The 15,699-nt window shown below is 44.7% G+C and overlaps 2 protein-coding genes across 3 annotated transcripts in view; one reads left to right on the top strand and one right to left on the bottom strand.

Annotated features, from left to right (window-relative positions):
- Positions 1 to 8,771, bottom strand: part of LOC141993099 (heat shock factor protein 3-like) — a 33,113-nt gene extending 24,342 nt beyond the window's left edge. For both annotated transcript variants that reach the window (XM_074962376.1, XM_074962377.1), the window contains exons 1-4: positions 8,575 to 8,771; positions 5,931 to 6,039; positions 3,011 to 3,138; positions 906 to 1,030 (exon numbers count right to left, since the gene is read on the bottom strand). In XM_074962376.1, coding sequence (XP_074818477.1) covers positions 906 to 1,030; positions 3,011 to 3,138; positions 5,931 to 6,039; positions 8,575 to 8,688 — 476 coding nt within the window. In that variant the 5' untranslated portion in view covers positions 8,689 to 8,771. The remainder of the gene's footprint in view (positions 1 to 905; positions 1,031 to 3,010; positions 3,139 to 5,930; positions 6,040 to 8,574) is intronic.
- A 3,642-nt stretch (positions 8,772 to 12,413) lies between these two features.
- Positions 12,414 to 15,699, top strand: part of HEPH (hephaestin) — a 29,627-nt gene continuing 26,341 nt past the window's right edge. The window contains exons 1-2 of the mRNA XM_074962374.1: positions 12,414 to 12,526; positions 14,890 to 15,104. Of these exons, the coding sequence (XP_074818475.1) occupies positions 14,929 to 15,104 (176 nt within the window). The 5' untranslated portion in view covers positions 12,414 to 12,526; positions 14,890 to 14,928. The remainder of the gene's footprint in view (positions 12,527 to 14,889; positions 15,105 to 15,699) is intronic.

The raw sequence follows: 15,699 nt of genomic DNA, 5'->3' as shown, positions 1-15,699 counted from the left end.
AATCAGGTGGGAGGGATGAACAGAGAGTTTACTTCCTATGCTCTAGTTGCAGTTTCCACAGTTTATACTAGCCTGAGGGACTGAAGACAACATTCCTTCCCTGGGTAACTGGGAATCAGTGACTCAGACCCATCAATCCAGACTCTGGGTTAAACTCGCTCCATCCTCCATCAGGCTGGACCAACCAATTGGTACTGGGGATTTTCACATCCTCTGCTGCTCAGCCACTCATTTTGGTCTGAGGTGTCCATCCGAAGCCTCCTGAGGTACCTATGCTCATAGCTTTCTTCTAACTGGTCATCACTGTGTGATGCTCAGAGAAGGAGAGGCTCAGTGTAGCAAGGACCATCTCAGAGCAATCTGAATGGCTACTTCAAAGAAACACAAAAGAATGTTTAGCAGGGGATGAAAATACTTACCAACTTTGGTTGGTGCTGCTTGCTTGTCAGAGGTCAGAACGGGATAACCCAGTGTCCATAGGAATGGATCTGCAGGAACAGAGAGACTAGGACATGCAAATTCAACTTACACCTGACCTCCCCTCACACAACCACAACTGACCCTGTTTTGTATTTAGGAAGACTAAGTCATTTCCTGCTGCAATCATCAACTAGAACACAAACATTGGCATGGATTCTGAGACTAGTAATCAAACTGAAATTGCATGAGTGTTAACAGATTCACAGTCCCAGGCTCTGCATACTGGAGTTGCTGAGCCATGTAGGTAAATGAAACACAGAAAACTGGAACATGGATTATTCAAAGGAAAGTACAGGACAATAATTAAGCTATATGCTTTTCATTAATATGAAACTCCTAAGCCAGGAAACTAAAGTTTGGGTCCATTAATTAGATACAATCAATGTCCAAAATATAAATTCATCTGAAATATAGACATCATCTACCTCCTCATACTAGCCAGTCTGACATCCATGTTGTTCTGTTGCTCTCTCATTTCCTGGACTTCAGAAAGCACTTTCTGTAAATCTTCCGAACAGACTCTGAGATCCTCTGCTCTCACTGCAGACACCTAAAATGGAATTGGGTTGCAGGTGTTTTATTAAGGTCTATACTTCATGCATTTCATTTTTATAAGGAACAGTACAATTTGATTATTGATTCTGCAGAAGAACAGTGCCTGGATTGCCTCGATGGATTAGGTAAAATTGAACTATAAACTCATTCTTCGGTTCATGAGAGATCACACCAGTGCAGACACAATCTGATCATTCACGCTTGTTCCCTAAATACTCCACAATCTTTAGATCCTTTTAGCCTTAAATGCGTACAGAATCAGGAAGCCAAAAGGAGTGTGACTATCATGGTAGGGTGGGTATTTAACATCATGCTGAAAGTTTAGCACAGATTCAGTCTTCTCCCCTCAAGGACTCTCTATATTACTGACATGAAAATTTGCCAATACTGCTAGAGTACAAACCTGCTGTAACCAGAAAGCTACAAAAAACCCTTCTTATTGCACATTATAGACTCTGAAACCAGCCCATATCACAACAACAAGGCAGCAAGGTAGAAGTTTACTGGGATCTAGATATTTGTATTTAGAGTAGCAACTAGATAATCCAGAATTACCAGGTGTGGACTAGAGACTTAATTCTTTCCCATCTCTGATTCTATGCTAATGTGGCTGCAGATGCTAATAATCAGTAATACACTAGAGATTAACATGCATACTTGGTATCCTGATCAAAATGCATTTTGATCCTGCCTGCTTCATTATAAGCACAGCACCAGTTCCCAGAGAACCTCCCAGAGCATGCAGACAGCTAGAAGGTAAATTCAACCGCTAGTCTGTCACTAAAAATCATTAAGCATCCCTCTGGATGAAATGGGATTTACCCCCTTTAGTCTGTATTTAAGTGGCTGGGCCATAAGACTGATCACAGACACAGAGATCCCATAGGAGAGGGTGCAAGGACCCCTCAAAAGCCTCGGTTAGGAGATACTCTTCACTCCAGCCTGCTTTGCTGTTGGAAGCCTGAAATGGTTTATAGCAAACACTGCAATGACTCCCCCCTCCCAGCTCATAAAACAGGAAAGGCTGACGGCCATTTTATCTGCTGTAAGGACCATTCACATTTGCTGCACAATGAAGACTGTGCTTGCCAGCCTATTCCATGACTCAATCCGAGTTTTCTTGGCATTAATTAAAACCTTGTGTCTCCAGGTTAGAGGACTCCATCTAACATAACAGTCTTAGGAGACGACGTGAGCCAACTATTCAAACATACTCGCTCTGTGGAACCAGAAAATAGGTTTTGACCCAAAAAAGCTAACAATTGTAGGAAATAGGGAGGGCAGGGCGCGCGTGTGCGCGTGAAGGGAGGAGATAGCAGCATCAGAACAGCATATATATTTGGTCCACTTGAGCTGCATGAACTTGAAATCACAAGATAGGGCATCGAGCAAAATAAAATTGTAGCTTCCTAACTAGTCCTCACATCTATATCCTGGTCTTTAACAACTCAGGCAACACAAGAGCCAAAAGGATCTTCCACAGAGCTCAATGCACGTTTGCACACTGCTGAATGTCCACACTACACTCAGCACAATAATGTTCTGGGTGCACACTGCTTGGTAAGGAGATTTTGGCATCTAATGATCAAATACTGTTTTTACAAAGCAGCTGTTACAAGACAGACTCAGTGTGTGAGTTTAGTATGTGGAAAAAAAGTGTACTAGATTGATTGCCCTGGAGACTAAGGTCATCTGTTTTTCCTCAGGAGAGGTACAACATAAATGGGGCAAGCGTCCTCTACATTACACCAGGATAACCTGAAGGGGCCGCATGTGGAATTCAGTCTATATGGCAACACCCAATCCTCAGATTATCTGTTGAACAGGGTAGCAGAAAAAACAATCTGTGCACAAGTGAGACCGTGCTTTTTTTGGTCATGCAGAATTTGTTGGCTAGGAAGTGGACTAAGACCCAACAGCTTATTCCACATAAACTACCTTTGATAAAAGAATGAATACGCTCAGTGCACTATACCTTTCGTTTGATGTTTTCCAGTAGGTTTGCTTTCCCTTGTTTAAACAAAGGGTGCTGGAATTCAATGGCTGCATTCTTCTCTGCTGTAATCATACCATTCTCCAAGGCAATCACTTTCCTGAACCCATCTGTTGAGGAAAGATTAGAGCACTAATTTCTCTCAGCAGCCAAAAGGAAATTCAAAACATGCAGTTAAACAATAAAAACCAAATCCAAGTAAGATGATAACTTTATTCTTACGTGCTACAGCTATTAACAAAAGCAGGACCTGAAAGAGAAACCAAATAACCTTTCCCCAGCCACTTGACCGATGCTGAACTTCACAGCCAGAGAATGCACCTGCAGTACTACAGAGTGTAACGACATGGGCTAACAGATTCCATTCCCGGGGAATGAAAGTGGATGTTGTTTGGAAAGGAGGCATGGTATAGGACTGGGAGGAAAGAGTTGAACGGTGATTTCCAAGGAATCATGGAAGTTAGAGAGAGACATGACCTGTTAGGATACCTTGGGTAAATACCTGGCCCAACTGAAGTATATGGGAGTTTTACCATGGACTTAAATGGAGCCATGATTTTACCCATTGTTCATCTCTCGCTCTTATCCTCACATGGCAACTGAATGCATCAGACACTGCATCTCCATGTACTACCCTCGATTAGCAAAGTAATGTAGGGAAGGGAGAGGAGAACAGCCCAGGGGAGAGTTAGGCTCAGTTTATATATGAACACACACATGTGCCGCTCTCCCCACATCACTCAGCAGGAAAGCAGCATGTCTGCTCTAAAAATAGCATGGTGGCATTGTGTTCTACTTCCATCAGTGCCATAAATACTATGAGGAGGATGCATAGCACACTCTTGAGGGGTAATATGGGTTCTTACTACTCCCAACCTAAGTTTCCAACGTAAATAACAACATTGTCTGGTTACCAGGATACAGCTCTCTGGGTAACAAGTCTGAAAACTGCACTCAACCCCTGGCCGGGCCCAGCAGGAATATCAAACCCCATACATCTGTGTTTCTTTGTGGGACAGGGGAGCTTTTACATGTTTAAATCCAGTCTTGCCACAAGATAACTAGTAACTGTTTATTTAATCCTTGGATGCTCAGAGGTCATCCACTTCACCCTAAATGCCAAGAGATTAACAGATCCCCTCATCTTCTACATCCAATATAGAATCTAACCATCAGAGATGTGGACAAGTCTGTACAAATCTACTCAGCCAAGGGCAGAGTTCCTTCATCACTTCCCAACATAATCCAAGGGAATGTTGTGAAATGACTAAATCCCAGTATCACTCCATCAAGCCACTGCAAATCTGTTTCTTCTGCAAGTCTTTTAATCCTCCTTTCCCTTCAAAAAGGGGTCTGAAATAATGAAATACCTTCCTTTCATTCGTGACAAGTGAGGCTCTCCAAAGTAAAGAGTGTCTTTGTTTGCAGTGATCAGGAACATTCAGTAGCTGACTCCTCCAGTTCACGGATATAGTTCCTAAAGAATTATACCCCAGGGAAGGGTCACAGGTAAGCAGAGCTATGTGAGTAACTGATTTTTTGGCTCATTGGCCGAATTGGAGTGGGGAGGAAGAAACACAAGCAACCCTCTCCCCCAAAAAACCCACACACAAAAATAGTTTGTTCTTGGGTCAAACAACATGTTTCATTGGAGGGGGCGGAGGGTTCGGGGGGGGGGGGCAGGTGTGCAAACCTTTAATGAAACTGAAGCAAAATTCTAAATGAAAAGTTGTTTCGAATTGAGAGAAATCAAAACATTCTGAAAACGTGGACAGAAAAAACAAACATTTTGATTTTTGGATTTTGTTCTTTCCAAATCGAAACAGAATAGTGAATTCAACATGAACTTGTGGAAATGTTTCTATTGACCCAAATTTGCATTTGTTGTCAAAAATAAATTTCATCCAGCTCTTCTGATAAGTCTGGGACTTCCCCATGGTACCCTACTCTTTTTCCTGGGGTTACACATACACAACATATTCTGACTGAAAATTTTAAAGTGATAAACACTGGAAGTTTCACTAAGGGTAGTTTTTCTATATCGTTTCTATCTCCAGTTGTCCCATGAAGTATTCCAGCTACCAGACAACAACCTGTTTGTTCTGCAGCGTAGCACTGTATTGTGTCTTTGGAGCAGAACCTCATTCAGCCTTGGCTGAGGAACTGTATAGGGCATACATTTATGGTGTTATAAGAACAATGCACCATACTTTCAAGGAGGGCGTTAAAAAAAGCTGTTTATGAATGAGGAACTTAATCCAGCTGATGTATCAATGTGACTAATCCTGTTTCAACATAACCATGCAGCACAGACTAGAACATTGTGTCTTCCAAAAGACGAATGCATGTGTGTACATATAGCCTTTCTTCCTTTTAAATATTTATAAGTTTAGTACTCACGAAAATGCATTATTAATAGCACTAACTGGAGCCAAATATAGAATGCAAGCATCCCCTGCACAGCTCTGCCAATATACATCATCCCAAACAACATTCTCTGTTATTTTAGCTCTGGACCCTCTTGAGCAGAGACCAACTATAGCACCCAAGTGAGCAGCAGTTTGTGAGGCATACAAGCCAAGTCTGGGATGAACTCCACCACCATACACCTCTTCTGTTGTGAGCCAAGCTGAAGACTAGACTAAAGCCTTGTATGGGACTATTTTTAATCCCACTCCAACCATTATGGCAGTCGGTCTTGCAAGACCCACAGGATCCTGGTCCTCCCGCAGGCCTCTACACTAGTCCCACACAGGGCTCTAGATTAGACCCCACAGCTTCAGGGGTAAAAAGGTCAGAGCAGTCAACCCCCAGTCAACTCCATTCCTTTGTTTAAAGATATTCCATATTACGTGGTAGCAAACTTAGCAGCATTTGACACACAAGAACAGCCATTACTTACACATATTGAGCTGACGTATGAAGCTGCAAATATTGTTGTGTTTGAAGTATTTGGGAAGTAGCTCTTTAGCAAACCTCTGCTCATTCAGAATGCAAAAGCTCTGGCCATCCTAGAAGCAAAGTAAGGGTACAAATTAAAGAACAATACATTTCCAAACTGCTTAAATGCAAATGCCTTCTAGGCTGGTAACTACCTGAAATGTCTTCTTTAAGGAGCAAGTAAAATAAATTCAGACAGATTTTTAAGTTGATAGGATCCCTTTGAGTTCCAGTACTACAAGGAAAAGTTTAAAGCCAAAAGATATCCACAGCAGCATTTCTATTGACAATGGGGTGCTGTAAACCCTTTTCAATTAAATGTTGAGCCTAAACCATTTAAAAGCATGCCTCCTGAATAAGCTGTGATAAATGTGGCACAGTCTTTCTAAAAGAAAGTCTCAGCTCCAACAAAATATAAGCATCGCTTGTGCGTGTTGGAATTCAGTCACGAGATGGCTCTCCCACTTGCCCCAAAGCCAGGCCTTCTTTCTGACTTCCTTCTTCTGAGGAGGGTCCTCTGCACTCCATTGCTTTGCTCACAAGTGTCATCACATATAAATACACAGATTATCTCAAAGAGATACTGAAAATACAAAGAGCGTAACCCAGTGATAAAAACAGCCATTTTATGGTAGCTGAACTAGTTTTACATTCATTCTATTTCCACATTTAGACTTGCTGGGCTGGTCTTTCACTATCCTCCTGCTAAAAGAAAAGGAGTACTTGTGGCACCTTAGAGACTAAGGAATTTATTTGAGCATACCCATTAGTGCACATTCGCTGTTCAAGATTAGGCGTCAGAAGTAAATAGCGACAAAGTTAAATTAGATCCTTTCGAATTTGATGTTCTAAAGCACTAATTGCAAGGTGAGAGTTGCTTTTAATTAAATTGTTTGTAATTCTGCATCTGGCTGATCAACACATTTAGGGTATGTCTATACTTACACTTTATAGCGCTCTAACTTGCAGGCTCAAGGGTGAGAAAAATCACCCCCGAGTGCAGCAAGTCTGAGGGCTTTAAAGTGCTAGTGGGCTCCCAGCCCTCGGAGTCAATCCCCTCGTGGAGATGGATTACCAGGAGCACTGGGAGAGCTCTCTCCTAGCGCTCACGCGTGACCACACTCACACTTCAAAGTGCTGCCACGGGATCATTCTCACGGCAGTGCTTTGAAGTTTCCAGTGTAGACATACCTTTAAAGAAAAGGAGTACTTGTGGCACCTTAGAGACTAACCAATTTATTTGAGCATGAGGTTTCGTGAGCTACAGCTCACTTCATCGGATGCATAAAGGGGAAAATGCAGTGAGGATATTTTTATACACACAGACCATGAAAAAATGGGTGTTTATCACTTCAAAAGGTTCTCTCTCCCCCCACCCCACTCTCCTGCTGGTAACAGCTTATCTAAAGTGATCACTCTCCTTACAATGTGTATGATAATCAAGGTGGGCCATTTCCAGCACAAATCCAGGGTTTAACAAGAACGTCTGAGGAACAGTTGGGGGGGCGGGGGGGCGTGGTAGGAAAAAACAAGGGGAAATAGTTACCTTGCATAATGACTTAGCCACTCCCAGTCTCTATTCAAGCGTAAATTAATTGTATACAATTTGCAAATGAATTCCAATTCAGCAGTCTCTCCCTGGAGTCTGGTTTGGAAGTTTTTCTGTTGTAATATCGCAACTTTCATTATGAAAAACTTCCAAACCAGACTCCAGGGAGAGACTGCTGAATTGGAATTCATTTGCAAATTCATTTGTAAGGAGAGTGATCACTTTAAATAAGCTATTACCAGCAGGAGAGTGGGGTGGGGGGAGAGAAAACCTTTTGAAGTGATAAACACCCATTTTTTCACTTTATGCATCCGATGAAGTGAGCTGTAGCTCACGAAAGCTTATGCTCTAATAAATTGGTTAGTCTCTAAGGTGCCACAAGTACTCCTTTTCTTTTTGTGACTACAGACTAACACAGCTGCTACTCTGAGACATACCCTTAGTTGCACTATGCTAATCCTAGCAACACAAAGGCACTCACGCAGTATATGACAGTGGTGCTCAACCTTTCCAGACTACTGTGCCCCTTTCAGGGGTCTGAAACCCAAGACCCACCACCGGAGACTGTGTTCTTGGCATATCTATCTACCTAGAACTACGTGTGCATGCAACATATACCCAGACACTCTTTATACATGGGGTAGTCAATTATTTTTTGTTAAGGTCCAGACTCCAGAGTAAAGAATAAAATTTCAGGGTCCAGTTAAAAAAAAAAAAGTCTGGTGGCCCAGATTTGGCCCACAGCCCACCTATTGACCACCCTGTTTTACACACCCACCCCTTTTCAAACAGTGAGCACAAGCTGTGTGGTGCACGTGCACACCCACGGACTACTCGTGCACTAGCTCGAACCCCTGCAAACGCTGCCCCTGTGTGCTGCTACACTACTAATGCACCATGTCGTACATACTGGGCCCGACCTCCTCCTGGCCCCAGCCTCCCCGCACCGCCCGCCTCCCGGGGCACGCCCAGCTGCTCTCTCGCCCGCCCCCAGGATGCTGAGACGAGTACGCTGCCGCGCATGCGCCTTGCCCCACGGGGGGTGGGGGGCGCTTACCCGGCCCCAGGCGATCACATCATTGCTGCCCGGGTCCTCCACCAGGGCCCAGAGCTTCGCCAGGAAGCCGGGAACGGGGGCGGCGCCGGGACCGCCAGCCGCCGCTTCCTTCATCCTCGCGCACAGATGGGAGACGACGGACCATGCAACGGACAGCCGCACGCAAAGGCCTCCCCGGAAGCCAACGACGCTACGTGAGGGGCGGGGCCTCCCTTCGCGAGCCTCTTCATTGGCTGGGCCTTGCCGGGTCTGGCCCGGCCCCCTTCTGCGCGTTCCCACTCCGAGCGTGGCGGTTGTTGTGGCTCGGAGAGGAACGAGCCGAGGGGCGGGGCCTTCAGGGCCTCGATGACGTCAATGGAATGCCCTGAACGGGCGAAACAAGCTAACGCGCGACGTTGCGCAGTTTGGTTGGCAAGTGGCCTCGCAGCCACGGTTTAAACCTGCAGGGAGGGGCCGCTCTTGACGGGGAGGGGGCAGGTTTAGGTGGCGCCAGGGTCAAGTTGGGGGCGCCCAGCGCCTGAGCCTCCCGCAGCGGGCCCGCACTTTGGGGGTAGCAGCCCCCCCTCGTGCACAGGACCCAGCATGCGGCTGCTGCGCTAGTGCCAAGGGTCAGGCTTTCACTGGGTGTTTTTCCTGAAAGCTTCTGCGGCGGCTGCCGCCATGTCCTAAAGGGAGACGCCGCTTTCCCGTCACCTGGGTGGGAGCCACCCAGGGATGGAGGTGGGGGTGCACCTGAGCAGCTTGGTGGCTACCGCTTCAGCACACGAGAGCGACACACGAAGCCCGAGTTAGGCGCCTAGGCTCCCTTGTCAGCGGATGGGGAGCGACAGGCCCCTAGGAATGCAATCCACAAAGCCAGCATATCTAAACTACCTGGCGAGCCGCCTAACCGAGGCAAAGGGCAGTGCCAAGGAGCGGGATGCGTGCTAAGCCTCTCTCTGCTTAGCCATTCACATCGAAGAACCCAGGACCTGGAGTCAGGCAGCTTAGGTGCATTAGGTGCTTTTTCAGGGGCAGCTACCTCACTCCATGCAAAACAGCAGGAGGAGGTAGTGACAATGGTGCTGCCCTCCTTATAGGCTTTAGCCTAGTGGTTAGAGCACCTCCCCTGAGAGGTGGGAGACAGACCCCTGATCAAATCCTTCCCCTAACTCTTGCTGTGGTGGGGAGTGATCCTGGGTCTCCCACTTCCAAGGTAAGTACTCAAACCGGTGGACTAAATGTTATAAGGTGGGCACAACTTTTTCCTCCATCTAGATTTTGAATGGGACGTGATCTACTGGATAGCCTCTATGGTTGCCAGTTTTGGTTGGATGTATTCCTGGAGAGATCATCACATGACAGTCTTTAATCTTTAATTCCTGGAGACTCCAGGCCAACCTTGGAGGGTAGGCAACCCTTCCTCTGAGCATAGCTACCACATCACGCCCCACCTGCAGCTTAGGTAGCCAAATGCCTGTCTTCCCTGGTTGCTGACTTGCTTGTTGGCTTGAGTGAGGCAGCACTGTGCATGCCCAGACACAGAAATGTAGCTGCCTAGGGAACTTTGAAAACTTAATGCCTAAACTCACTCAATGCCTTACAGGGTTCAGCAGGAATTTTGTGGCTTGCCATGGTGGGATTTAGGCACCCTAATATCTTTGTGGTTCAGGGCCAAAGTTTCTAGCCCTCATTGTGGAGAGCCAGAGTGTGCCCAAAAGACACACACACACACACTTTAAACAAAATTCTCCATTTTTTCCATGTGTTATTTTTGGAGGACTGACTTATGACTTTTCAGTACTTACACTTAGCAATACTTCACATCTCACGGGTACATTCTTTGTGGGCTGAGTCTAGCTGCAATGGGGAGATAAAGCAAGGTAACTTGTTGAGCTTCACCAGTGAAACAACCCTACCAGCTCTTTTCCAATAGGTCTGTTTTTATAGACAATTAGGACAGGAGTCAGCTAATCTGCAGTTGCAACAGTAGACAAGTGTTATAAAAACTTCTAGCCTTATCAGCATTTGAATTCTCTACATCTGTAGTTTCTCTATTAAGCTACACCATTTTCCTTGTGTTCTGCAGCCAAGGCTGTGCTAGGGAATTAATTTAAAAACAAGGTTCTGGGACCCATTACTAGCATTAGCTAAGGGAGTTCTGACAGCTCAAGTGGTAGAAGCCTGTGTTTTTGCAGCTGAAGTACCAGGTTATTTAGTCCCAGCTGCCCAGGCTTATGTGCATTATTAATATAATTGTTTCTGTTGCTTGCAACAAATTAATTTAGCACACTGGGTCCCACTGAGGCATTTTAACAAGTACATGCATTTGTATATTTTATATATAATCCTTGTATTAAAAGTATTTATAGGCTGACTTCAAGAGATATATACTCCGCTGTCCCAATGGAGATCAAATATGAATTTCTGTTCCTAGGCTCAGAGCCTTGTGGAGAGAGCAGCATGCTCAACCCCCTATCACTCTGAAGTGATCTCTCCACCTCTGGCCAAGGCACAAAACAGTGCAGCTGTGTTCAGTCCTCAGATGGAGAGTCACCATGGCAGGGCACCCGAAGGCGAAGCAGGAAAGATGAACGAGGGGCAGAGTGGAAGAGGCCCCACTACCCAGTTGGCCTCTAAATGAAAGCATGAGAAAGAACGAATGAACGGGGAATGTCTACTGTGTGGTATCTGTTATCTGCACTGCATTTCACCTATCACATAATTAACAATATTAGTATCATTTGTTTTCTCCCTGCCATAAAAAAAAAAACAGACCTGATTTCCTGTTTCATAATTAATCCTCAGATGTGGTGCCCCCCGGAGAGGTTGTGGTAGCTTTTAAAAGCCCAAAGCAAAACAAACATGGATGTGCAGATATTATTTTTAAATTATGGGTAGGGCCCTACCAAATTCCCAGCCGTGAAAAACGTGTCACAGACCGTGAAATATGGTCTCCCCTGTGAAATCTGGCTATTGTAAGCGGGTTGCAGTATTGCTGCCCTTACTTCTGAGCTGCCTTCAGAGCTGGGCAGCCAGAGAACGGTGGCTACTGGCCTGGAACTCAGCTCTGAAGGCATTACTTTGGGCGGGGGGGAGGGGCAGAGCCAGCCTTACGGGTGGACAATGTGGACAACCACCTAGTGGTCACACCTTCCCCACCCCATACACACAGCCAGTTCAAGGCCTCTTTAAACACACACACGAGCTCCAGGAGGGGCAGGGCTAGGGGGACACCCCAGCCGGGGCTCCTACCGCGGGCCAGCTCCAGCTGCTAGTCCCAGCTGGACTGCAGAGGGACAGGACTTCCTCTTCCCCTGCATGAGCTGCTCCCAGGGCCAGGTCAGACCCACCTCCAGCAGCAGCATAGAAGTAAGGGGGGGTAGTACCATACCATGCCACCCTCACTTCCATGCTAGTGCTGGCAGCAGCATTCCCTTCCGAGCTGGGTGCCCAGCCAGCAGCCACCGCGCTCCGGCCACACAGCTCTGATGACAGTGCTGCCGCCGGCACAGCACAGAAATAAGAGTGGCAATACCACAACCCCCCTACAACAGCCTTGATACCCCCATGGCCCCCTTTTGGATCAGGATCCCCACGGTTACACCACCATGAAATTTCAAATTTTTAAAATCCTATGACCATGAAATTTACTAAAGTGGACTGTGAATTTGGGAGGGCCCTAATTAGGAGTGATGCCTATGTGGGGCATTTCTATAGTATTTGTGACCTGAATATAGCCAGTCGGGCCGCTCATATCGTGACTATTCAGTGTCTAGAACATTCCTGAGACAACCCACGGCTCAGACCTATCCATTAAAGGCAGGCATCTCCCTTCTTTATAACCTGGACTTTGCCCCCTCTGCATATATGGATATTTCCAGGTTCTACAGGGCTCTAGGCAGTTAAAGAAGAGAGTCTCAGAAATGACTAACCTGTTCAACCTTGCCTGTTTCTAACTCAGCTCAACAGAGTAAGTAAAAAGGCAGATAAGTTAATACTTTCTTCTTTTTCTTGGGGAGAGGTTTCTTAGTGGTGGAAGAGTGACAGTCAAGACAAGGAGTGATTTAAACTTGATAATATGGAGTTTCACATGCCGCAAGGAGAGAAGTAAAGAATAGTAGTTTTCTTCCTTTTTATGCATTTCTTATAGTATCAGAGAACAACATCTGGCTTTAAGATGTTTAATGTATGTTTTCATGTCTAAACAGATGTATCTATTTCAGAGGGGATTAGAATAAGGGAGTTGAAATGTCTGTTTTCTCTCCTTCAGTTCACTGACCCAATTCTGATTTTTTTTACCAGAGTGTAAAATCAGGAATAACTCCTTAGAAGTCAATGGAGTTCACCATGGTAAAATACATGTGAGTTATAGCAGAATTAGGCCCTATGAATCTTAGTTGAGATAAGCTGCTTCACCATTTCATAGAAATGGAGCACAGGAAAGTGTAGTATCCTAAATCAAACCCCTGCTTTGCTCCTGACCTGATCTTTGAGATTACCTCTCTTTGGGATCTTTCAAAGATTCCATTTCAGGTTTTTGCATTAGGCCTGGAAAATTCACTGGAAGTTTAGTTTTGGGTGGACATCCATGCAAGTAAAATGTATTCAGTAAACCAGCTAATGCTGTCATATTGGGTTTCTAGAACAAGTGACTCACCTGTAAGTGGCTCCTTTCCCAGTCTGCTTAAAAACCACTATCCATACTTGATATAAAGTCCAAACTCACCCCCTTCCTGAAATCTGGTTTTGTGAACAAAGTATAAAGATTAGCCCAAACCTTCTCCCCACATTTGACTACTCTTAGGTATCCTCCTTCAGGACTGCTGAATCACATCCCCAAAATCCTTTCCCCTAGAGGGCCCCTGCCACCTCATTTATATCCAGGTGGCTAATAAGCCACTTCTTAGATGAGTCAACAGATTACCCTTTCTCAGTAATCAATATTAATAGGGTAAGAGGTTTCAGGCTAATCCAGTTTTTGCACTGTCTGTTCCTCCTCTTGACTGGTCACTGCTGCCTCTCTCTATTCAACATGATATTTGTGTGTGTGTGTTGAATAGCACATGTACAGGTTAGTTAACAAATTCGTTTGAAACCTATTTTAAAGAACAGCATGAGTGTATGTAAACACAGTCCTTTCATTTCCAAGTAGCTAATAATTACCTTAATTGTGGCTTAGTGGATGGAGCAGTAGCATGAGACCTTTGTTCTAGTCTTAGCTCCGCTAGTAGCATGCTGGGAGGCCTTGGGAAAGTTATTTCACTTCTCTATGCCTTTGTTTCCCCAGCTGTAAAATGGGTATGATACTTATCTCCTTTGCAAAGTGTATTGAAAGCTACAGATGAAAAACACTAAGAGACCTACATATTATTGGATTGTAGAGTAGAAATTTCTCACGAGTTCAGAGACTGCTCTCATTTGGAGCAGAGGAGTGTGTGGGAACAGTTCACACATTTGGATATACCACAAAGAGAGGTTTTCCAAGTTGAGTACTCAGAAGTGAAAAGCTCAGCCTTGTAAACTGAATGACTATCTGGGATTGATTAACAATGCTGTCTGCCAGTTACCATTAATTTCTGGGGACAAATGAATTGGTTCAGGATTCTATCCATTAGCTCTCTATGTTAGCATAAGAGATAGTTGGAGGGCTAGTAAAGGCAATGATAACTTATAGTGGTTTTTATTCAGAAGGACCCCAAAGCACATGAGAAACAGATTTACAAGGACCACTTAACCCACCACGGCAGTACAAACACCCACAGTGGAACACAGTAGTTTTACAATGCACAGCGACATGACGCAAAACTACAGGACAAGCAGTTTAGGAGAATGCTATATCCGATGAAACACTTGAGAAAGGTGGCTAGGTCAGCAGGAGAGATAGTCAGGATTTTTTAGGCATGCCAAGCCCCTCTCCACCCTATAGGAAATACCCCAGTATGACAGGCCAATTGTCAATAGTCCATTGCCCTGTCTCCTTCAGTGGCCAGTGTCAGATGCTGTTGAGGAAGGTATAACTCCTTCAGTACCCTTTGTTGTACATTAATAGACCAGGGTGTGTGGGGGGTTGGGGGGGCGGATGGAGGATTTTTTTTCTCATCCTGGAGCCAGTGACTACCTTATGCTTGAAGCATGGGAGCTGAGAATCCTTGTAATTTTCCCATTCATTCTGGTATAATTAAATGGTGACCCCAGAAGTTTTTACATGTTGATTCCTTCCCATGTTCTCAGAACATCCCGTACCTTCAAACCACACTGCTTTGGACTAAGTTATGAGAGTGAAAGCCTGATTGTTGTCCGATTACTTCAGACTCTTTTTCTTTTCCAAAAAAGCGGTAGCCTGCTCCTGAAGAGCCTTCACCTTGAGCTGGGATGGAATCTTGTCGGCAACTGCTGCCTCAGTCTCTGTTTTTCCTTCATTTGCTGCTGCTGCCCATCTTTGCTGAAGGTGCCACCAGAGTCTATTACCTGGGTATCTGTGAGGTGGAATGGAATTATGCTCCAACAGGGAAGAACATAATCACAGACCGAAGCATTAAAGATGAACCGTATGTTTAACAACTATAAGTATTTGAGTCTAAAAAAGCTAATGGCTCAGGAGGTTTATGCAAGAAGCTTTATTAAGGAAGCAGGTGATGTGGTGCCATATCTGATCTTTATTGGCTTAATGGTTAACCTGTTTTTATCATCGGAACACAGAAATTATCACGTTGGGACAGGCCAATGATCAATCTAGTCCAATATACGTTGATCAATTCCAGATGCTTCTGAGGAAAGTGCAAACCCTTTAGAATGCACCCCATTGCACAATGCCGTATCATAGGGTTTATTTCTTCCTGACCCTAGCTGGTGATCCGTTTATGTGCCTTGAAGCCTGCGAATTTTATGCCATTATGTACACAAGCGGTTAGAGCTAGTCAAAAATATATTTTGACAAAAAATACCTTTTTGACTAAGTGGAAATTTTTGCAAGAAAGCTTATGTTTTCATCAAAAATGTTCAGAGTTTTGTTGAAAACCCAAAAGCCTAAAAACTGAGGAAAAAATGGTTTTCAATAATAAAAAACAAAAACATATTTGGTTTCTGGTTTTCAAAAACAAAAAACTAAATCAAACCAAACCAAGTCTTTTAAATGGCAACTTA

The sequence above is a fragment of the Natator depressus genome, chromosome 9 (genome assembly GCF_965152275.1).
Source record: "Natator depressus isolate rNatDep1 chromosome 9, rNatDep2.hap1, whole genome shotgun sequence".
NCBI classification, from domain to species: domain Eukaryota; kingdom Metazoa; phylum Chordata; order Testudines; family Cheloniidae; genus Natator; species Natator depressus.
This window is presented reverse-complemented; position numbering and strand designations above follow the sequence as displayed.